Source organism: Heterocephalus glaber, unplaced genomic scaffold (genome assembly GCF_053883595.1).
Source record: "Heterocephalus glaber isolate CG9 unplaced genomic scaffold, H.glaber_assembly_v1.0 deba00000122, whole genome shotgun sequence".
In the NCBI taxonomy this organism is placed as follows: Eukaryota; Metazoa; Chordata; class Mammalia; order Rodentia; family Bathyergidae; genus Heterocephalus; species Heterocephalus glaber.
The window spans coordinates 83,993,827-84,018,300 of record NW_028258138.1 but is presented as its reverse complement, the minus strand read 5'-3'; the positions used below and the strand labels follow the sequence as shown (position 1 = coordinate 84,018,300).

Sequence of the window (24,474 nt, the reverse complement as noted above, 5' to 3'; positions counted from 1 at the left end):
CAAGGGAGAGAATTAGGACAGACAGGGAAGTTACAGGGAGGAGGCAGGGGAGAGACTGGGGCTCTGCCCTAGAGACACATCTGTGGCAGCGCCGTCACAGCCCTGGTGGAGCAGGCGGAATGATTTGGGGAAGTGACTGCACTGGGGACACCTTTCCCCTATTCTGAAAAGTGGGGGTAACAGTCACAGTGCCCACCCCAGCAGACTGCAACTGGAACGAATGGCTATTTCTACAGTGCCCTGAACAAGCACTATGAACAAGGAAACGAAGAGCCCCCCTGAGCAGCAGTGCATGCAAGGGCTTGGGTCAAGGCTGCAGAAATCTCTTAAGGAGCTGGACATGGTGGTGCGTGTCTGTGATCCCAGCACTCTGGGAGGCTGAGGCAGGAGGACTGCAAGTTTGAGACCAGCCTGGGCAACTTTGTGACTTAGTAAGACCCTGTTGCGAAATAAAAAATAGAAAAGGTCTGGGAATACAGCTCCGGGTACAGTCCCTGGGTGGGTCTTTTTTTTTGGTACCGGGGATCGAACTTGGATCCTTGTGCTTGCAAGACAGGTGGCAGAACCACTGAGCTAAATCCCTGGCCCAGGTTTTGTTTTTAAAAGGAGGGTATGGGGAAAATCTGAGATACAAAGTGTAGAGACTGAAAGCAAAACTTCTAGACTGTCCTTTCGGGGCACGTCGTGTCATCGGTAGCCTTAGTGCTTCACTCACCACCGGCCGCACAGAGGCTGTATTTCGGGCGCTTCCGGGGGACAGTGCCAAGGTACGGCGTGAGGTCCAGGTCAGCGAGCGGGTAGTAAATGTCAGTTCGCAGCTTCCTCTTCGTCTGCCCCTAGATGTCAAACCTGGAGAGAGGAGACGCACGCCATGGGTGGAGGGAGCTCCAAACAGACGCTGCCTACACAGCCGAGGGGTTCTAAGGACAGCTGAGAGGCTCTGTACAGGTGGCTTCTCCTCATCTGAACATCTAGAAACCCCACAGCCAAGCCAGTTGTGGTGGTGCATGCCTGTCATCCCAGCACTCAGGAGACTGAGGCAGGAAGACCACTGCAAGTCTGAGGCCACTCTAAGACTTGAACCACCAGGGAAGGGGAGAAGCCACAGCGAGGCGGAGCCACTGCAGGTTGCCCTTTCTGGAGTAAGATAGAAAGGCAGTGTCATTTTAATTTGCATTTCTCTAATTGCCGGAGATGGTGAGCATTCCTTTATGTGTTTCTTGGGCATCTGTACTTCTGGGAAGTGTCTATTCAGTTCTCTCATTTTTTGTTAACTTTTTTTTTTGGTACCTGGGATCGAACTCGGGAGCTTGCACTTGCTAGGCAGGCAGGGGCACCACTGAGCTACATCCCCGGCCCTCTCTAGTTTTTGATTGGGTGTTTCATTTGGGCAGTCTAGTTTTTTAAAGTTCTTTATATATTCTAGGTGTGAGTCCTCTGTCTCAGGAACTGCTAGCAAAACAGTTTTCCCCATTCCGAACTTGACTTTTCACTCAGGTATTTCTTCTGCTGGGCAGAAGCTTCCTGATTGGGTCTCACTGGCTGATTCTTGGAAATACTTCCTGTGCAAATGGGATTCTGTTCAGAAAGCACACAGTCGTCCCTGTGCTTATGGCTGCAAGTTTTACCTAGTTTATCTTCCAACAGATTCAGCGCTTCTGGTTTAACTTTTTTTTTGAAATGCCAGTTCATCTTTACTTCCTTCTTTCAGAGAACCAATAGCTTGGAGGGTTAGGGAAATTTCATTAATTTACTGAATTACAGTATGGGTAGTAATACAAAAAGCAGGTGAAATAGGTAAGGGCAGACACATCGTTACAGGCTGACAGTGACACCCAAAGAATGCTGATCGATGATGAAAACTCGCAGCTATATATTCCTTCCTATATACTGAATGGGGCCGGGGATTTAGCTCAGTGGTGCTGCCGCCTGCCCGGCAAGCACAAGATCCCGAGTTTGATCCCCCGTACCAAAAAAAAAAAATTTTGAAAGTTCCCTATATAATAATAATAGGAATAAAGTACCTAGAACTGTACCATTTAGCAACCCTGCCCAGCAAGAGGAGCTGCTCTCTAAATATCTGTGCAAGGGATCGAGATACATGAAATATCACAGAATTTGTCTGATCTAGAATATTAGGAAACCAGATCAGCAGTTCTTATGGGTGGTTATTTTGTCTTCCAGAAAACATTTGGCAACAATTGAGACATTTCTGGCTGTCACAGTTAGGGAAGGAGTTGTGACTAGAATCTCACAGGAAGAGACCAGATGTTGTTAAACATCCTACGGTGCACACGACAGGCTTCCTTTACTCAACGAGAATTATCCAAGGTTGAAAAAGCTTAATATAGACAAAGGATATTTCAGTATTATGATGTGAGCATGTGCACATATATCATTTCTCTACTTACATTTAAAAAGCCAATATTTAATTACACATGATTTGTCCTACCTGACAGCAATACAAAGTGTTGCATTTGTACCACCAAAACCAAAGGAATAGGTGAGTCCAATACACCATTTATCAGTTTTCCATTCTTGTGCCTATAATTGGGCCACTCTTGTGTCCATCACGGAGACCAAATTCTGGGTCTGTACAATCCAGGTTTAAAGTAGGTGGCAGTTTCTGATGACAAACAGTAGAAGCTGCCTTGGCCACGCCTGCAGCCCCCAGCAGATGCCCTTGATACCTTTGCTGAGGAAACTGCACGGGCACACGTATGCTCTCTGAAGAGATGTGTGACAGCTGTGGTTCAGCAGCATCTCCCAGTGGTTGCAGAAGCAGCATGTGCGCGGACGTAGGGAATCTCCTCAGGCTGTACACCTGCGTCTTCCATAGCAGCCCCACCCCCTTCAGGACCGGGGGCAGTCGTGTGACCAGCATCACCTGCGAGTCCATAGCCCAAAACCTCTGCCTGGACCCGGGCCCTTTTTTGAACGGCACGTTCATATTCTCCCAGCACCAGCACGGCGGCACCTTCTTCCATTACAAAGCCACCCCTCTTTGGATAACACGGTGCTTAGCGCTCCAGCTCTGGGAAACCCAGCGAGGAATGAAGGACTAATGCAAGAGCCTGCACCTCCAGCCCCCATCACATGAGCATCACGATGGGCTACAAATCTGAGTTTCCCACAGCACGAGCTCCTGTGGTACAGGCCGTGTGTACTGCATGAGTAGAGCCCTTGAATCTATATTGAATACTGACCTGGCCTGTTGCCATGTAAATCAGAATCTTAGGGACAAATAATGCACTGACTCTATTACGTCCCTCTTTTTTTTTCGGGTACCAGGAATCAAAATCAGGAGCTTGTGCTTGCCAAGGCAGGCATGGCACCACTGAGCTACATTCCCGGCCCTGGTGCCCTTTTGTCTGAAACATCAAAGCAGTTTCAGAAACAATTTCAAGGGGAACCAGCTTCTGACTGGGGACTCTGCTGCCCCTTGGCCACGATGGAGGGAGGAAACATGAACCTGACACCCGATTTGGACATAAAGTTTTGTTCCCTGACCCGGTCTTCATCCAAACCTCTTGGCACGTGAGCAGCAACACTGCAAGGGATATTTTTATACTCTTCACTAACCAGCGAAACAATCCACTTTCTCCTCGAAGATGATGATCCCAGACCAGTGAGTTCCAACACCGAGAGGAGTCACTAAGCCAATCCCTGTAATGACGACCCGCCCATGCAGTCTGGGTGCCGGCACTGTACCAAAACGCCTCTTTTTTTTTTTTTTTTTTTTTGGTACCAGGGATCGAACTCAGGTCCTTGCACTTGCGCAGCAGGCGGCGAAACCACTGAGCTAAATCCCCAGCCCCTCCTTTTATTTCTTATTAATTGCAGGCACAATCTTGAGTGTAGAAGGTGAGTGCTTGCAACGTTTAGGGAATATCCTAAGCAGTCTGACAACATGGCGGGGATTTCAGAGGGTTGTCACGGTCATCGCACAGGAGCGCACCTCAGTCCTTGACCCAGCACAGCATCACCTCGTCTTGAGGCCAGTGATCCAAGGCTGAGGGCCGTCAGGTTTCTTCGAGACCCTCTGCAGTACTGACCTTCAAGGACTCGCAGACCACCAGACGGTGCAGAGGTTCCAGTCCGTAGCTGGCTGGCCCCAAGGCAGGGCAGTCTGGCATGAGGGCAGGCAGGAGGCAGAGAGCTGTTGTAACATTTAGTTCCTTGCCCCACTCTGAGTTTAGTGGAGCACAGGGTGAGATATGAGTCTAGACTCAGGCTCCTGCATGTGGACAGCCAGCTTTCCCAGCACCATTAATTACAGAGGCTACCTTTCCTCCAGTGTGTGTTTCTGGCTCTTTGTCAAGGAGCAGAGCTGAATGTGCTGGGGTTGTTTCTGCATCCTCTCTCCTGTTCCACTGATCCTTGTGTCTGTTTTTGCACCAGTACCATGCTGCTTTTATCACTGTAGCTTTGTAATATAACTTGAGGTCTGGGGTTGTGATGCCTCCTTTGCTGTTGTTGCCCAGGATTGCTTTTGCTATTCTGGCTCTCTTCTGCTTCTTTATGAATTTTAGGACTGTTTTCTCTGTGAGGAATGCTGTTGGTATTTTTCTTGGGATTGCATTAGATCTGTATGTCAGTTTTGGAAGTATGGCTTTTTTGATGAACTGGTTCTGCCTATCCAGGAACAGGAAATATCTTTCCATTTTCTGATGTCCTCTTTGATTTCCTTTTTCAGTGTACTGTAGTTTTCACTGTAAATGTCTTTTGCTGCCTTAATTCCTATGTAATTTTTCTTGATGGTACTGTGAATGGTAATGCGCAACATAATGCTGAGTGAAATATGCCAGACAAAAAGGATAAATATTGCATGATGTCTTTTTTTTTTTTTGAGACAGGGTCTTGGTATGTATTTCAGGTTGGCCTTGAATTCACAATGTAGCCCAGGCTGGCCTTGAACTCATGGCAATCCTCCTGGCTCAGCCTCCCAAGTTCTGGGATTACATACATGCACCACCATGGCCAGCTGTATGATGCCACTTATATGAGTACCTAAAAGAGGTGAATTTATAGAGGCAGGCAGTAGATAAGGGGTTACAGGGATGGGGAAAGGAAGAACGTGGAGTTACTGTGGGATGGTGACCCAAGTTTCTGTCTGGGGTAATAAACGGTTTTGCAAATTGTAGTGATTGTTGCCCAACACTGTGAATGTAACTAGTGCCAATGAATTATATACTTATAATTCAAACAATGCAGATGTTATGAGATATATATATATATATATATATATATATATATCACAATTTAAAAAATAATGCAGTATACCAAATACCATTGGATTGTATGCTTTAAGTGGGCAAATTCTTGGCATGTGAATTATATCTCTGTAAAGCTGTTTTAAAATATCTGCCCACAAACTGTCAAAAATCCGTACCTTTTAAAGTGAAAAATAATTATTTTTGGTGCTTTGGAAATACTGCCCCTCAGAGCTGTTTCCTGCTTGGTTTCACAAACGGAGAAATGGATTTGGTTGTTCCAGGTCAGAGTGTCTTGTTGGAAAAAGCACTGGAGACAGTCCTGTGGGGAGAGAGGCACGCGGTGACCATCCCAGCACAACTGCAGCCTGGGTCTCTGTTAGAACCCTAAAGAGCCTCTGCAACGCACTCCTAAGGGGTTTCCTTAGTCAACAAATCCAGGAGAAAACTGGGTTGGTCACAAACTACAGCCCAGAGAGCTGTAAAATCCACCAGCAAAGGTACCAAGAACATTGCCTTCTCACTGAGTTACTGAGACGGATGTGAGCAGTCGTCTCCCTTAACATCCATTTCTGGCTTATTTCAGAATAATACAGACTCTGAGATTCCTACCAACAAAACTAGGCAGCTACTTGATAGGACTCATCCCTGACATGATCTGGTGACTGAAAATGGACCACACCTCTGGGTTTGGAGGTGGCTGCCCATAATAAAGCTGCAGAACAGAGAAAAATTGGGTGCTACATCCACAGGAGATTTCCTCAACATGGTCAGGCCCTTGGTTCGGCAAGGAATTTAACTCACGAAGGAGATGAACAGATTTTGTTTTCAATAGACTTGGCTAGCACTTCATTTAGAGACTGTTTGGGGGCTCGAGCTGTGGCTCAGTGGTAGAGTGTTGGCCTAGCATGCGCAAGGCTCTGTGTTCAAATCCCAGCATGGGGGGGGGATTCACAACTTTTAGCCAACATGTTGCTTTTCAAAAGAAATCATGGGCTTTATTCCTTTATTTTTTTAAAACCTCTATGATGGTTAAACTCAATTGTTAATTTTATTGGCTTGGGAGCTGCAAGAGTGTGTCTAAGGGACTCACAGAAACATGACCTTGGTGTCTGTATCTAGTCCCTGGCCCTTTCATCTCTGGCGCTGTTCCTCTGCTATTTCCTGGTGACCAGGAAATGAGCAGCTTTCCTCCACCACACCCTTCCACCATGATGTTTCTGCCTTGGAGCCACCTGACCATGGACTGAACCCCCTGAAACATGAGCCAAATTTTACTTCTCCATTAAGTTGTGGATTTCAGGTATGTGGTACCAGCAACAGGAAAGCTAATACAGAAAATTATTACCGAGTGAGGTCACTACTGTGACTATACTTGATCATGTGGTTCAAAACTGTATGGAACTAGTTTGCAAGAGGAATTTGGAAAGGTTTGGAAATAGAAGGCTACAGAATGCTATAAGCAGAGTCTGATGATTCTAACAAGAGGTTAGAAGACCAGAATGCTAGTAAACATGCAGATAGTAAAGGCCAAGCTCAGAAGGTTTCAGAAGGGAGCTCTGTTAGGAATAGGACTAGAGACCATGCAAGTTACACTGGCAAAAAGTTTGTCTCACTTTACCCACATCCTAAGACTTTGGAGGAGACTTGATCTGGTGGAGGAAATTTCAAGTCAGCCCAACATTCAAGCTGTGGCATGGGTATTGCTGATTGCTTTTATCCAGGTTTATAATGAAAATTGGGATGAAAAACCAAAACAGAAAGATTCAAATTTTTTGCCTAAACTACATGTAAAATTAGAACCAAAGGATATGTGGCTGCTGAAGAGATTATCACCATTAAAAAGAAATCAAGTAATTCAAATGGGGACAAGAATGATGCCCTGAGGGCATCTCAGGAATCAGCAAGATCCCATCCATCACAAACTCAAAGGTACAAAAATAAAACCTTTGTCTTAAGAGAGTTCCTGGGGCCCCCTGCTTGAGAAGGGCTGCCTAGGGAACTGGTTCACCAAGATTCATTTCATTGTGCTTAGCCATCCAGGCACACAGGCTGCTGCTGCCATGGTCCAAGGAGGCCTGGCTACTGCTTGCACTGGTAGCAAACCCTGGCATCAGCCACATGATACTTATTTTACAGGCACACAGAAATGCAAGAGTTGTGTGGTCATGGAGGTGCCACTGAGATTTTTAAAGGAAGGCCTGGGAGGACAGACAGTATTCCAGAGAGAGAAGTGCATGAAGTTGTGAGAATGAAGCCAAATGTGCAGTGGAGACCCCAGGAAGTTGGAGATGTCAACTTCTACTGAGGAAAGCTGAAGGGCATGAGTGGGGGCAGCCCAAGAGAGGGGCCATGTGGGTGCAACCAGCAAAGCCACAGGGGTGGGGGCTCCCAAGTCCTCTGGAGCGCACATGTGGCACCACGTACCCAGGATGCTGGACAAGAAGCTACTGGACTCAGTGGTTCCTGTGCTGGGTTTTGGTTCAATTCTTCTATATCCCTCTATTCCTCACTTCTGGAATGGGAATATTTACCCTTTATCACTACATCTGGAGATTAAGTAATTTGCTTTTTGAATTTCACAGGAGGTCATAGCTAAGTGTTTGCCTTGAGTTTCAGGGACTCTGACTTGGACTTCTGAGACATGCAGAACTGTTGAGACACTGGGAACGGGATCAGTACATTTTTGGTTGTATGCAGGATAGTTGTATCATGTTAGGTAAAATTATAAATTGGTAATTATCTTTATTTGGAGATTAAGTATGGTTTTAGAAGATGTATTTGGGTGTCAAGTTGACAAGGTCTGGAATGTGATGGTTAAGCTTAATCATCTACTTGACTGGCTTCAGAGTACACTTCTGGGTGTGTCTGGGTGGGTCATAGAGGTGTGACCTTAAGAGTCTATATCCGGTCTCTGCCCCCTTCTTCTAGTCCTGTTCTCTGTTGCCTGGCCACCATGAAATGAGTAATTTTTCCCACCATGTCCTTCTGCCATGAACTGAACCCTCTGAAACTATAAGCCACATTACAGCTTTCCTCCTGTAAGCTGTGGATGTCAGGTGTTTTGTACCAGCACCAGGAAAGCTGACCAAAATACCTAAAAAGGCTCCAAGAAAATACAGGGATGAGGGTAGAGCAAAAAGAAGTATCCAAAGGTAGGCTGGCTGCAGTGGTACACATCTGTAATCCCAGCTACCTGGGAGGCTGAAGCATGAAGATCACAAATTTGAGGCTAGCTTGGACAATTCAGTGAGACCCTGTCTCAAAAACTCAAAGACCCTGCGCATCCAGGATTAAGGAATCCTACCTGAAGGGTACACTCATATTCGGATGGGGTGGGGAGGGAGAGGACGGTGAAGACTTCATTCTTATAGGTGCAATTCTCACACTTCAAACACACAATGCTGTAGTTGAGCTGCCCTTCAAAGAGACGGGTGATGATGGACGTCTCGCTGGCAATCACCTTCCTGTGACATCTTTGGGTAGATTTTTTTTCTCACATGACCTTCTTCGATGGTACTGAATCAAGGGACAAATTCCCCCAAATCAACTATGGGTTATCAAAAACATTTCTAAAAACATTTTTTTCTATCAGAATGATACATGCCCAACAGAAACCAGAGTTGTAGATTGAGACAATACATAGAGTAAGATCTTGAGGTATATAACATGTATGAGTTTTGATGACTGTATTTTTCTCGAGGGGAGGCTGAGCAATGGTAATGGTGGCCCCAACTCTGGTAAACACAAGCCCCTGGCCACAGAAGCTGACAGCCTGTGATAATGTGATACAGGCCCCAGACCTAGGTTTCCCTGCTACTGAAACAAGTTTAGGTCAGGCAAGCTGATCTAGTCTAGTCCAATCCCTTCAGTTTACATTTCCTGGCTTTTCTCCTTTAAAGTACAGGAAATACTTTGGGTTTTTGAAACAGAGTTTCACTATGTAGCCCAGGCTGACCTCCAACTGGCAGCAAATCTTTCGCCTCAGCCTCCTAAGTGCTGGGATTACAGGCATGCACCACCACACGCAGCCAGAAAATACTTTTCAAAATAAAACAAAGCAAACAGAAAATGTCATGCCCGAAGTGCATCTTGTTTTCATTGTTAATATAAGTGGCCACCTGGTTCCTGTGTCAATATAGGCACCTGATTCCTGGCCTGGCTTCGGCCCCACTTTCTCGCAGGTGACAGGCTGGTTGTTCCCTTGGCCCTCAACCGGAGCTGGCCATGTACAGGCTCAGCCGCCAGGGAGCTTTGTCTCAGACCAGGGGCAGGGTGGGGATGAGGGACAGCACTGTCCTCTTCCCCGCTGTGGTCTGAGGTTTGGATTTCTGGGTAAAGAGACTACTTTATCTTTATAAACACAAAATGTTGTTTTCTGCATTTTTCTGGTAATGGTGAAAGAATGTGAGTTAATGAAGTTTTACTTATTTTTGAAACACGAAAAAAAAATTCCTCAGGCACCCTGATGTCTGGTATGCGCCCAGGTTGTCCCCCAGATGTCTCCTGAGCCCGGACCCAGTGGAGGGGGCTGAGGAGTTCGAAGCTGTGCTCAGGATCAGCCGGCTCTGTCACCTCTGCCTGCCACCTGGGTCTCATTTCTCATGTGGCCCCGGAGCCGAAGGCTGTTTATTTCAGTTGCCTGTCGTGAGCACGGGGGGTTCACACTGAGTCTCTCCCAGAGCCGCCAACTGTCCCTACCTGGAATGCAAAATGGCCCCGCGGCTTGGCAGGGGAGAAGGCGATGTGCAGCTAAGGAGAAGTCATGGACACATCTCCAGGAAGTGTGGCGGCTCTCACCCCCAGGCCAAGGCGGGCCTGGCCGGAGGGCGACTTCCTTACCAGGGAGGCACAGTCCTGACCAGCAAGCACCGGGGTGGGTGTGGTCAGAGGAGCAGGAATCACTGCCTGCTGGGATGTGTAGATGCCCTGAAAACTCAAGTTGTGGTCTCTCATTTTATTTTCGAGTCAGGATTTCGCTACGTAGTTCAAGCTCGCCTGGAATTCACTGTGCAGCCCACGCTGGCCTGGAACTCACACAAATCCTCCTGCGTCAGCCTCTCGAGTGCCAGGATTACAAGTGTGTGCCACTATGCCCAGCTAAAGTCTTTCCTACATGCTATTTCTCACTAGAAATATATTTCTATATAAAATGTGATTTATACCTTTTTTTTTTTTTGTACCGGGATCGAGCTCGGGACCATGGGCTTACGAGGCAGGCGGCAGAACCACTGAGCTGAACCCCCGGCCCTGTGCGTTTAAACACCAGTCCATGCAGCTTTCACTTGTAAGGAGAACTGGACTCCTGGTTCCACATCGGGTTGGTGACTGGAATGCCAGTCTGGTGGATGCAGTTGTGCATCCAAACATGAAGGGCTGTGGAGCACAGCCCGGTGCCGCCCAGCACTGCACACAGCAAGCAACATGACACGTGAAGGAAGTCTGAGACATTGGAGCCGCTGATGAAGATACACAATGGAGTATTAGTCAGCCAGAAAGAGGGATACGTTTCAGTCATGTGTAGGAAAGCGGACGCACCTTGAGACCATATTAAGTGAAAGAAATCAGACACATAAGCTTAAATACGGCATGATTTCCTTAGACGAGGGGCCCAAAGTATAAATAAAGAGCAAAATGTAAGACAGGTAACAGGAAGTAGGGCGATGGATCTTTGCAATGGGAAGGGAACCAAGAGAGGAAGGAAGAGGCGGCGGCGGCGGCGAAAGAATGAAGCCACGCGCACGCCGCCCGCAGAGGCTGGGCTGGCACGCTCTGGAGGGCCCGGCAGGCCGCGGCGCTCACCTGCCTCGGCGCCTCGTGCAGCGCGCGCTGAGCGCGAACATCAGGAACCCCCGCGCGCCCTGCGGCGTCCTCCTCCAGAAGGCGGGGTGCGGGCGGCCCAGCGTGGCCTGGAACTCCTCGGGGGACGCGCAGTCGGCGTCGCCCAGCCGCAGGTCGGTCAGCAGATAGGGGAAGTCCCTGGGCCAGCGCGGGAGAGCGGAGGCTGAAGTCCGTCCTGGCCTTGACCCTGAGCCGGCACGCGGCCACGCCCTTCCCCGCCCGGCCACGCCCCCGCCGTACTTGCGCAGCGCCGTCCCGACCGGAAGTACTGCGCCAGCGGCGGCAGGATGCCCAGGCACTGAAGGACCGTGTTCGTGTAGCACGTGTTGCCCAGGTTGCGCAGCCCGGCCACGCCCAGAGGGTGCGGTGTCCGCGCCTCAGCCTCGCGGGCGGGAAGCGGGTTGGAGGGATCCGAGCGCTGTGTGGTCAGCGTGCAGAGCGCCAGGCGTGTGGAGGCCTCGAACACCTCCCGGCCTCAGGAAATAAGCCCTCCCCACCGGGGACGTGACTGGAGCTCAGGGTCCACCGGGGAACGTCTTCATCCCGGGCGTGAGGGTGCACGGGGAGGCTGAGGCGGGAGGGTCACTGTGATTTCGAGGCCAGCCTGCACTACATAGAGCGTCTCAAAAATTCGGGGATTTGGCTCAGTGGTTCTGCTGCCTGCCTCACAAGCGCAAGGTCCAGAGTTCGATCCCCGGTACCATAAATAGTTTGTCTAATAAGATTTTTTTAAAATTCCAAAACGAAACAAAAGCAAGTATTCTTTAGTCCAGAACTCTGAACAAGTGCCCAAAGCCAAATAAGACCTACAGAAAACTTTCTTCCGGAAACTAAATCAACAGAAGTGCAACATATTGGCATCTCGAAGTCCTAGAATTGCTTGGCTGAAAATACCTTTCTCAATAAAAGCCAAGGTCTTGTGGGGTGGTTCTCACCAGTAGTAATAGAGGACAGCTAATGACAACAGCTATCATGCATTTAACGTGCATTTTTCTGTTATATTTTTGCAAGATTGGGGGAAGAAATTTAAATCCCAGTTGTAGCTCAGATGTCAGGTGTGTTGTTTGGCAGCAGTACAGCTAAGGGGAGGTGCAGGGCATGTGGGAAAGGGCAGCCCCATCCACCGAGGGCTGGAGGACTCGACGTCAGTGTCTGCACTGAGTGTGAGTGTGAGCGCGGTGCATACACGCGTCCGGAGCACCTGCGATGCACACGTACATCTATACTCATAAACAGCAACACAGAGAAAGGGAGGGAGAAATAGCATAACCCAGGGAAACGTGGTCTGAGTTTTTGTTGTTTTCTGGAGACAGGTTCTTGTTATGTAGCCCAGGCTGGCCTTGGACTGGTGACGATCTGCCTGCCTCGGCCTCCTGACTGCTGGGATTACAGCGTGTGTCACCACTCCATGCGCCCGTGTGTGGGTGAGTGAAGGCGGGGTGAGCCGAAGGCTCGGGCTCTGCCTGCTTGGGACGCCCCGGCAGCCCGAAAGAGCCGGGCTTTAGCTGAATCCCAGTGCGCCTCAGCGAAGTCGGCAGGGGTGAGCAGCGGGGCCGAGCTCAGCCAGGCCGCATGCTTAGTGTCCGGGCCCCGGACCCCTCCTGCTGGCCGCAGGGGCCCGCGAGGCTCAGGCGGGCCCGGGCAGGCGGCAGACGCCCCAGCGGCGCTCGCTCAGGACTGGACCCTCTGACCCAGATCTGCCGGGCCAGGGTTGGACGGGGGCTTCCCAGGACCCCCAGCCTCCCTTGTCTTGGCCGGCTGCTCCCCGAGGCCTCTCCGGGGTCCCCGGGACGCGGGCCAGGAGCGAGGCTCACCAAAGGATGTAGTAGAGGCCGAAGCTGTCCGACGGAGCGGGGCGGGCCGTCATGGAGCGCGGGCGGGTCGGGCTGGATTCTGCTCGGGGCGGCTCCGCCCGGTCCGGTATCACAGTCCGCGCCCCGGAGACCCTACTCTGGGCTTCGGCCCGCGGACGGCTCCCAAGTCCCAGGTTCCACAAGGACGGCTCAACAGACGCGTGTAAACAAGAATAAATTTATTTCTTTAAAGATTTAATGATATACAAAATGTATATAGTATATCTCTAGTAATACACTCTCTCCCAAGTCAGTATTAAACACTATTTAAACAGCTTGTACTGCTTGCCTCGTCTGTATCTATGAGATACACTACTGAATACAAATAAGCTTTACGCTGCTCCCTTCCAAGTAAAAATGAAAAGTAGTACCTAGGAAACAAAAAGACAATGAAAAAAACGAAAGCAGATGAAGCATTTTTCTTCTTGTTGCATATTCAGAAACGAGGGGCAGTTAAATTACATCTTATTGGCCTAAGTCGCACTGCAGCCTCCCGAGCCACCAGGGATGACCCGACTCAATTCATTTCTTCAGCAAGTACCACGAACGACATCAAGTCCCGACGCCCCGCAATCTGAAGGCGACGGAGCTAACCCCAGGTCCGGCCTGACGCCCACGGAGGTCTGGAGAAGTAGCAGCTTGCGGTCCTAGCTCACTCCGGAGGGAGGAAGGTGTGGCCCTCCACGCAGGGAAGCGAGCGTCCTCACGGAGTGACGTTTCCCTTTCACCATGGCTTGCTTCTGCTTAACAGTGATCTGATAAAACGAGGTTTAACAAAATAAAATCTAATACTTTTGCACAATTTGCACTCTACTTAAAAAACTGGCTCTATTTTTCATTATGGAGCCTAACCCTGATTATGAATCAAGTCCCTCTCAGAAATGGGCTTCACCCAGGCCTTCGATACCCCAGAGCCCAGCTCTTCGGGAGGTGGTGCAGGCCAGATGGGGACAATGACGCGCTCACTGAGCGCCAGGAAGACTTGATGGCCGGTAACAAAGGCTGCGTGAGTTCTTCATTCCTCTTGCCGAATGGCCGAAAACCAGCCGCCAATAAAATGAGCAGAGACTTCTAACTTTGGTTAATGTATTGCACCGCGGTAAGAGGGCTTCACACCCTCATCAGACCTTCTGCTATCAGGAGCCCTTTAACCAGCTACAAACACTACCTTTCCATTACCTTCAGACTCTCTCAGCTGCCAGCTATATCCTATAGGGAGTTTCTAACTGACAAGTTTAATTAGGCCAAAAGAATATTGGCCTTTAAACCATGCTGGGGTCAAATTCAATTTGCATACACCTTTCCCCATTATTCATGTCCTCCTGAGGGAAGAGGGACACAAAAACATGTTTGTGAGGTGTAGGCAAAACCAGTGATTCAGCAGTATCATAGCATGAGACGAACAGAATTAGTTGATTCTGATTCTTTGGTAGAATTTCCAGGCTGAAGATTCAAATCTGAAGGCTCATCCTGAGGAAACACCATTTTATCGGGAGTATAGTCATTCCTCTTCAGATCTACATTCACCACCCAACAGAAGAAAAAAGAATTTCTTAGAAATGAAGAATTACGAACATTCTCTAAATCAACAGGTCATACACCTATTTTCCACAAGCTGTTATACAGTTAAGTGACAATATTTACTACGTAAAAGTGAAATAATTATTACACACTGACCATCAATCAGTAACTTATGTAAGAACGGGAAGCAGCCCCAGGCCAGCAGGCAGCTGGTGCCCACAGCTGGGAAGGAAGACGGGGCACAGACCGGGCACACAACTCGAAAGCAGAGCGGATGGTCACAGCGCTCTCCACAGGAGCGCTCATGATGGCGACAGCGACGGTGAACCCTTACAGCTTTCAATGATGGTAACATGGGCAGCTGCGGCACGCATGCCAAAGGTTCGCCACCACTGCTCTGGGCACAGGCGAGGTGAGCTAGCAGCTCTGCAAGAAGGCATGGACGTGGTGCGCTCCAGCGCGATGGGAGGAAGACAGTGTGGCTTTTGTGTGGCAAATGAGAGGAAAATGAAGCTGAGCAACGGTTAAGGCCAAGGATTAAAAGCACAGCCTATGGACTAATCTGGCCAGTGATGTCTTGATAAATGGTCTTACCAGGATGCAGCCCAGCTCATTTATTACACTCGCTTGTTATTTATGCCCTGAGATAGCAGAACCAGGTAGCTAGACACAGATCACATGGGCCACAAAGCAGAAAATACCCACCTTGCCCTTTACCAATTTTTTGACCACTAATTAAGGGGATGCAAGTCATAAAGTGGAGCACAGACTACACTGAGAATCTGTTGGAAGGCTTTCAGCAGTCGTGTGGGAGAAACACTCAGAATGATGCCGATGGTCTGTGAAGCCCGGCCTGTCTGGAGTACACGGCAGCTACGCAGGAAACAAGATGGTAGCGGCCAATTCCAGGGCGGCTGCGGGAATCGGAGCAGAAGGATCTGCACAGGTTGGCTGTGAAAGGAGAGGGCAAACTGGGGAGCTGTGTCAGGGCCCAAGCAACTGGGCAAACCATTTCTGAGATGGGGATGGAGAGTCCTGCGGGGAGGGTGGGAGATGTACATCCAGGTTCTGGAATGGATGGCACCATAAAGGTGCTTTAAGGGATCCAAGGAGAAATGGGGGACTGAATGTGGAGCAAAGGTACAGCAATGAAAGGAAGACTTCAGATGCCTCTGGAATGATCAGCATTTACAGTTACGGGACAGGGCAGAGTCACTTAAGGAACTACAGACATAAATGAGAACAGCGTACATCTAGCAGGCCATATCCTTACTTTATCTGCATATAAAATACAACTGACACTCAAAATATGAGCTGTTAATTTAAATCCAAGAAACAGTGTACATCAAATGATCCAAATCCATGGCTGCAACTACACGAGTTACTTTTGGTTCAATTTAAATTCAAGTTTATGCCAGTATGGCCTGAGAGAATAAGAGCTAATGTGTATCTGTACTATATAAAGAACAGTAGAGAACCATGCAGTTAATAGTTAAAGTCTTTATTATTAACTAATGGATGCAGCCATAAGCAAATAATCTCAACTCTATTTGAATAACTCACAGTTAAAAACCCTAATGAAAATCTTAACTTTACAAATTAAATAAGCTAAGTAAACCAACAAAGGATAAACTCAGAGAAAGTCACAATCAGAAAAACCAGAATAAAACTGCTGAAAGCCAAAGATAAGAAGTAAATCTTGAAAGCAGCTAGTTTAAAATGGTATGTCATGGGCCGGGGATTTAGCTCAGTGGTTACGGTGCCTGCCTCACAAGCACAAGGTCCCGAGTTTGATCCCTGGTACCATAAATAAATACATAAATAAATAAAATGGTATGTCACATTTGGGGATCACTCAAATGAATGTGGTGTTTTCATCTGAAAGAGGCCAGAGGACAAGAGAGTATCTTTAGGCACTGAGTCAAAACTGTCAGCCAAACACTACATTCGGTGATAACATCCTTCGGGTATGGAAATCATAGAAATAGAGACTTAAGTGAAGGAAAACTAAAAGCAACCACCAAAGAACTAAACATAAATTTAAACAGAATACTAAAAAGTATTCAAATTACCCAAGGGGGGGGCATATCAGAAAAACAAGAGAACAATAAAATGACAAGTCTAACTCTAACGGTATCAGTAATTATATTAAGTGTAAAGGATGTAAAACACCAACTAAATGATGGAAGGTTTTAGAATAAAAAAAAAATCAGAAGCTCAACAATATGCTATCACATATGTGCATCTGCTTGTGTGCGTGCGTTAAAAAGAATGAAAAAGGAAGCTGAGGTAAACACTCATCAGAAGACAGTTGGAGTGACTATGTTCACACAAGATGCAGAACAAGGAAAACGACCACGGCACTGCATTATGGTGAGAGAATCGATTCACCAAGAAGACAGCAACGATATTAAATATCTATGCATCCAAGAACAGGCTTCAAACTACCCAAAGGAAAGAACTAAAAGACAAAAACATAATTACAATTATATCTTCTAATTAGTCAATGGAACAAATAAATTAGCAAAGACATTTTAAAAAAACCTAAACAGTACAAACTTTAATATTTACAGAACATTCCATCCATCAATAGCAGAACATATATTCAAGTGCATGTGGAATGCTCACCAGAGGCCATGCCTTAAGATTTAATAATTTTTTAATTCAAATTATACAATTATGTTATATCATAGTGGAATTACACAAGAAATCAACAGAAAGACATCTGGAAAATTTATAAATATGTGAGAACTAAACAAGATGCAACTGCCACACACGTGTGAGGCCTTGAGTTTGATCCCTAGCTCCACAAAAAACAAAGAAAAATGAAGTAGAGGAAGAAAGAGAAAAGAACCCAAAATTCATGGGATGCCACTGCAGAAGGAAAATTATGGTACCAAATGTTTTGTTAAAGAAGGCCTTCAATCAGCAAACTCAACTACAAAAAAGAATAAACTAAAATTTAAAAAGAACAAATTAATTTAAATGCCAGTTGAAGTTGGAAATAAAAGAATAAATCAAAGCAGAGAAATCGAGTAAATCAATAAAAAGCTGGTTCTTTAAAATTGTCAATAAAATTGATAAACCCGACCAGGCTGACCAAGAAACAAAGAGGACAGACACAGACTGCAACAACAGAAGGCAGCTCACTGCATTTCACGTACGCATTCAAAACATTCAAGAAGAAACTGATAATCTCAACAGCCCTCTACCAATTATGTCAAATTCTTAGTAAATACAAAGAAAACCTCAGGCAAAAGTAGTTTCTTTTTCTTTTTTTTTGGTACCAGGGGTCGAATTCGGCACCTTGAGCTTGCGAGGCAGGCAGTGGAACCACTGAGTTAAATCCCAGGTCCAGACAAAGGTAGTTTCAATGGACAGTTCTAGCAATCTTTATGGTGGAGAGAATATCAATTCTCTACAACTGATTCCTGAAGACAGAAGAGGTGTGAACACTTTCCAATTTATTTATTTGGTACCGGAGATCAAACTTGGGTCCTTGTGCTTGCGCAGCAGGCAGCGAAATCACTGAGCTAAATCCCCGGCCCTTTCCAATTTATTTATAAGGTAAGATAAAGACAATACAAGAAAACAAAAACAAGCCATCAGCCAATGTTCTTCATGAACACAGACGTAAAATCCTTACCAAAATGTTAGCAGATTGAACCCAACAATGCATGAAAAACATAACCACAGGGCAGTGTGGTCTGTCCCAGTGGTGCCAGCCTCGCTCCGTATTAACATACTGTTCGACGTGGGTGCGGCTCATGTGAGAGCACTTGTTCATTAGCATGCGTAAGGCTCTGGGTTTGATTCCCAGCAATGCCCCAAACCAAACCAAATAGAACAAATCTAGACCAAACTATCATCTGGTGTAATATACGTGCTATATTAACTGGTAAAAACGACATGACCATGCCAAAGGGTGCAGAAAAAACAGCTGAAAAAAATCCAATATCCATGCAGGATAAACACTCTGAAGAAACAAAGAGTAGAGGGCAATCTCCACAGCCTAAAAAAAAAGCTATTTACTACAAAATCCTTACAAGGAACAAAGGAAGGGTGTCAAGTTTTACTACACCTAAAAGTTCTTGCCAGGGCAAAAAGCCAAGAAAAGGGAATTCAAGGCTTACAGTTTGTAGAAGAAGTAAAACAAAACTGTCTTGTATACAGAAAATCCCAAGGAGTCTATCAGAAAAGCAAAAGCTTCTAGAAAGGGTGAATTAACCCAGACTGCAGAATACAGGGTCAACAAACCAAAACTCAATGTCTTACGATTTAATAGTGTGCACTAGATGGCTGGCTTTGTTCTAAGGCCTTCACAAACACCAACTCACTTAACCCTTCACGAAAACTGACAGAGAACTCCCTGGAGATGTTCAGTCTGCCTTCTGAGCCCAAGCTCTTATTACATTATTAGCCATAAAAGACGGGGCTTTTCAAAAACTTACAACTCAATAGAGCCTGCGATTCTTCAAATCCAAAGATGACATGATGAGAGAATATACTTGTACTTCATGATTCTGCATCACAGAATTCTCTTCCCACCTCTCTGCCAGGCTCACTTCAAAGTCTGTTCAGCCTGCAGGTCGAAGCACGTGTCTGTTCTGCAGCCTCATTCCCTGAGCTCCAGGTTTGGCTCAGTCACTGCTCCCATTTACACAGCACTGTCTGCTTCTCCTCCTCAGCACTTACACTGCCATACCCGACATCTGCCTCAACTCCATGAGGCCAGGGAACACGTCTGTCTGCTCACTATCCTACCAGCAATACTCAGCCCAATTCCCAGCATCTGGCAGACACAAAATATGCCAAACCAACGACCCTGTGATTTACAGGTAAGGAGGAATCACAGATGCACTTAGAGCCCACAGTGTGTGTCTGCTGCAGCTGGCACTGTGGAGACCACTGATCAAACCTGTGTCTGGCCTCACGAGCACACAGTGACCAACGTGGCTGACAAGTTTTATGCTGCACTCAGTAAGAAAAGCTTTACCTGGAAGCTTAAGCTTTCGACAGCAAGAATTACAGTGATGCTTTGCTCTGAAGTTTTTTATTGCATCTTCTCCTAGATTTGCTGGGCCAAAAACCATATCACAGGATCTGTGGAATTAGTAGTTGAAAAAAAAAGTTTATGCAAGTAGAAATATAAAAATTAAAATTATGAAAATATGCTTTAATGAAATTGTTAAAACTTATTATTACCTCTTTTCTTCTGCTTTTATCACAGATGGGTCAGTCAGGTTTTCAGCCACACCTTTGTATGTACATAGAAAAGGATAATTTATATTATAAAATTGGTATGGGCATTGTCTACACAATAGATGCGAGAGAGTCACAGCATCATCTACATTACAACGTTCAATTATTCAAGTTTTTCTCTCTTGGAATTTCCTAATTTGATTATGACCCTGGCCTCCCATCAGGAGCAGGCACAGCTCCGGTGATGTGAACAAAAGCCACCTAGCTTATTGATGGAGCTTTGCTTGTTAAAGGTCTTGAACACCTGCCCTTGATTCACTGTAGGTAGCAAAAGACAACTTGCTACATGAAGGCACAATCTATAGGATATTTAAGGGGAAAAAAAAGAAAAAAATCACACAGTAACATGATACGTTTTCTTGCAAAATATTCACAATAAAGAGTGAACTCAGCTTCCTTTACCTGCAGCCTTCCTCACAGGCACCACAGATGTGGTTCAATCTTTCCAGTCCCTCATATAGTAACACACATAGTATGTTGAGGGGTAGCCAGGCATGCGGTGCACACACACCTGTACTCTTAGCACCTGGGGAGGCAGTGCCAGGAAGATGGCAAGGTCAAGCTCAGTCTGGGCATCTTAGCAATTCAGTGAGTGTCTCGCAAAACAAACAGAAAAGGGCTGAAGATGGAGCTCAGTGTGAAGGCCCTCGGCTCTATTTCCAGGAATGCAAAACAAACACATACATCACCTACCAATACTTTGAATAATCACAAATATTTAACCCATCAGAATGAAACCTAAGTAGTTTAATTTTCATGAAAGGAAAGGAAAAACCAGATTTAAAACGCGGTACTACTTTCCACCTAACAGACTGGTGAAGATGAAGAATATTTGTCAGTTTGTAGCACCACTCTTCGTAGTAGCAAAAAAGCTCAACACAGTGAATGCCGCATCAATGGAGGATGAACATCATGCTATGCCTCCATACTTGACTACCACGAAGCTACTGGCAGTACCTCAGATTTATCGATAACGACCTAGAAGATGTCTGATACAATGGCAGAGGGGGGAAAAAAGGAAAAAAATAGTTGTATTTCATGAATCCAGTTTTGGAAAAACTAGCACACCATAAAAGGGGAGAGGGGCTTCCATTTCTGTATATGTCTTCACAAAAGTAGAGAAAACATGAGGATGGGGCCATTTTGTTCTCTGTATTGTTCAACTTGTCGCAAATTAGAATATTCCTGTGAAAAATTGGCTTCATGAACATATTAACTGTGTAGAAAAAACTGCAATCACAGATGACCTTTGAACAACACTAGAGTCAGGAGTAACAACCCCTGACTAGCTGAAAATCTGCGTGTGATTTTTTCTTTTTCTTTTTTTTTTGGCGTGTGACTTTTTCAAAGAAACTAAAGACTTTTATTAGCAGGGGTTTTTTTGGTACAGGGGATCGAACTCAGGACCTTGCACTTGTGAGGCAGGCACCGGAACCACTGAGCTACACACCCCTGGCCCTGGTGCTTTTTTTTTTATTTGAAAAAAGTCAACTCGTGAACTTTTATTCCAGATTTAAAAATCTCAATTTGACCAGATATGAAACAATTAAAAGCCCATAAAGTATACTGAGAAACACTAGGGTTTAAAAATATTATTACCAAAAAGAGCCATCTTTCAGAAAGAAGAACCAACCCCGACGCGTGCGAATAATGAGGCAGTGTAACCATCTGGTGAAGGCGCAAAAGGTGAGCGCGCTGTATCTTCAGCTCCAATCTTTCTTTCTTGTTGCTGGAATTTCCTATTTGTTTCTTTTTAGTGGATGGCCAGGTGATGGTGGAGATGGTGAGGACATTTACTCAGCCAAGTCCTGCTCAGCCTTAGGAGTAGAAGAATTCTTAATTTGATACATTAGCTGCTTTTCTCTGTCATCTTGTGATTTGGGGTTTTCTGGGCATCCGTCAGTAACTGAAGTTGCAGCAGTGCCAATGTCAAGATGGCAACTAACCTTGGGTCTCACCTCACCGGTTTTCCTTATCATCATCTGAGTCCTTTCCAGGATGTCTTTGGCAAGGAGCGCCCCTGCACAACCACGGCCTACAACTGTGACACACATTCTGTCCCTCTGGTCTGCCTTGCTCCCCTGCACCTGGTGGTCAGTGCCTCCCTGCAGAGGGGAGGATCTGCGGCTGACGCCCACAGGGTCTCGCGTGGCAGGTGTGAACTTTTGCTGGGATGGGACTGCGCTGTTGGGCCTGACCATCAGAAGTGCTCTATGATCTCTGGTTATATTCCTTACCCTCACTGTTACGGTTTAGACTTCCATGTCCCCAAAGGTCTTATGTGTTCAGAGATAGGGCTTTTGGAAAGTGAGTGGATCATGGGGAAGCTGCACTCATAAAGGAATTCATGTGATGAGTTCACAGCCAAATGCACTGTTAGGTGGGTCTGAGCAGGAGATGGGCTGGTAAGAGGAGGGGGTGATGCTAGGGGTGTGGACCAGGCATGTCCATCGCTCTCTCTGGCTCTGCCAGGTCTCTCTGCTTCCTTGCTGTACGGTTGAGCAGCTTTCCTCCACCATGCCAGCAACCATGAACTGAACCCTCTGAAAACCATGAGCTGAAATAAACCTCTCCAGCTTTTAAGTTGTGAGTGTCAGGTATTTTGTCCCAATAAAGAAAAGTGACTAAGACACTATTGCTGTAAGTATGTTGGTAATTACATGAAAGACTAGCATTCAGTTAAATAACATCCTTAAGGGTTCTGATGTGCTGCATATTTACTGCCTTAAACTTGCACTTCACCAAGTTCTATACCGCCTCTCGCCTGTGCACCTCCCCTCCTCCAGTCTCCCCACCCCCTTACACAGTCAAGGCCCTTCCTGGCTACTCTTCTTTATTGTACCATGGTATGCAAATGTCTTCCTTGGTGTCATTCCCATTTTAGAAACCATATCCACTTCTTACACTGAACCAATTTACTGCCCCCCAACCCTCCCTGTAATTCTCTCCTGTTTTAGTTTCGTCTCAAGAGCACTGCCCTGTATGCCACTGTCCATGGTGCCAGCATGGGACTGGCAGTTCTGAGACTAGGCCCAGGGGAGGCGGCTGGCACCACAAATCAAATCTCAGCTCTAACTTTCAGCTCTCAAAACCTTAACTACAAATAGCCAGCTGTTGACCAGAAGCCTTGCTGATAACAAAAGAAGACATATTTTCTATGTTGTGGGTATTACATAAGGCGAAAGACCATGGGAACCCAAGAGCACCCCTGCAGTGTGCAGTTCACAGATGAACTGCTCAGAGGTGGTTGGCACCACACAGCGTTTTTAGTGGAGACTCAACACCTGCACTCTCTGCAATACAAGAGGTGGCTCTGAAATGACTGCTGTAGCACAGTACTTTCACGAGTTAATTCTATGCAGTTATGCTTTCATGGTGCTTCTTTACGTGTTTACATTTCTCTTGACTGCAAACAGCAGCATGCACAGTCTGTGGGTAAGTTTCAATAAATTCCAGCTGTTTATCATAGATTGCACATATTCTGTGGCATTAAATAAAACAGACTACTGTCCATATATATTTTATGCATTCACAACATGACTAACCTTGTTTTTCTTTGTTTTTGTATTTATTGGTTATATGGTTTGTGAGGTTTTTCACATTATTACAAATCTGCAAAAAATAAATCCACAAAGTGTGCATTTTAAACCTATGCTGTTCAAGGGTCAACTGCATTTGCTTATTAAAAATACTGGCATCAGGGCTGGGGATTTAGCTCAGTGGTTCTGCTGCCTGCCTCACAACCGCGCAAGGTTCTGAGTTCCATCTCCAATACCAAAAAGAAAATACTGCCTTCTTGTGCCAGTGACGCAGCTCAGCAGAGCCGCCCTTGCCTCACAAGCACAAGTCCTGAGTTCAATCCCCAGTACCGAAAAAGAGGGAAAAATATTGCCATCTTTTAAATCAACACAGAACAGATGATGTAAAATTTGTTTGATCTCACTTCCTATGTATGCTTCAGGAAAACTGTTTAAACAAATATAATGTTAATTATTATATGAGAGTCTTGCTATGCATTTTAGGCTGGACTTGAGCTCACTATGTGTCCCAGGCTGACCTCAAACTCATGGTGATCCTCCTGCCTCTGCCTCCCAAGTGCTGGGACTTCAGGCATGTGCCACCATGCCTGGCTTATTTTAATTATTTTTGAAACATAATTGGATTGGCCTAATAACATACATCCAACAGTTCTAAGCAAATTTTTAAAATATTTCCATCTGTGGAATGAAAGGAGTCAAGGAATAATGGATATTCTAAGCAGCTTTTATCTGGTCTGAGTTCACATTTGAAACTGAGGCGGATTATGCAGGCTGTGAGGTGAGAACACAGCCAAGCAGACCTGGCCCAGACTGCTGTGAGAATGTGAGGACACTGCTCCAGGCAGGCCACCCTCTCTCAGCCTCAATGCTCGCAGTCTGTCAGACTTGTCCACTGTCACGCCTGGGAGCAGCCCCTCCTGGCCTCTCCTACGCACGGCTCTCCCAGCAGTGCCAGCTTCTACTTTCCCGCCTGTGAGCTGGGCCACCCCAGAACATGTCATAACCAGTGAATGTGGGGGCAGAGACCTGGGCCCAGCCCCAGGAGTCTGCTTTGTTCCTCGAAGTCAGCTCCGTGTAAAAAGCCCAAGACCTGAAACTGCCACACTATAGAAAGTCAGCTATGAGCAGCACCCTGGGAGAACTGAGGAATTCTGCTGACTGTGAACAGAGACCTGTCGGGGTTGGGGGCGAATGGGTTACTGAAACTTGAACCAAGCATGTTTGTACTGGGCTATACCCCCAGCC

General features: G+C 46.4%; 2 protein-coding genes and 1 pseudogene across 2 annotated transcripts in view; all 3 read right to left on the bottom strand.

Annotated features, from left to right (window-relative positions):
- Positions 1 to 583: 583 nt before the first annotated feature.
- On the bottom strand, positions 584 to 12,921 carry Usp50 (ubiquitin specific peptidase 50). The gene is given in 8 exon segments (XM_087207831.1): positions 584 to 849; positions 5,393 to 5,535; positions 8,521 to 8,712; positions 8,715 to 8,732; positions 11,016 to 11,039; positions 11,042 to 11,430; positions 11,865 to 11,884; positions 12,869 to 12,921. Coding segments are annotated over 8 exon segments (981 nt in total). The 3' UTR covers positions 584 to 707.
- Positions 2,348 to 4,136, bottom strand: LOC110350031 (3-oxoacyl-[acyl-carrier-protein] synthase, mitochondrial pseudogene; annotated as a pseudogene).
- Positions 12,922 to 13,071: 150 nt separating the features above from the next.
- Trpm7 (transient receptor potential cation channel subfamily M member 7) overlaps positions 13,072 to 24,474 on the bottom strand; it is a 31,726-nt gene continuing 20,323 nt past the window's right edge. The window contains exons 17-19 of the mRNA XM_004835419.3: positions 19,634 to 19,685; positions 19,425 to 19,531; positions 13,072 to 14,424 (exon numbers count right to left, since the gene is read on the bottom strand). Coding sequence (XP_004835476.2) covers positions 14,294 to 14,424; positions 19,425 to 19,531; positions 19,634 to 19,685 — 290 coding nt within the window. The 3' untranslated portion in view covers positions 13,072 to 14,293. The remainder of the gene's footprint in view (positions 14,425 to 19,424; positions 19,532 to 19,633; positions 19,686 to 24,474) is intronic.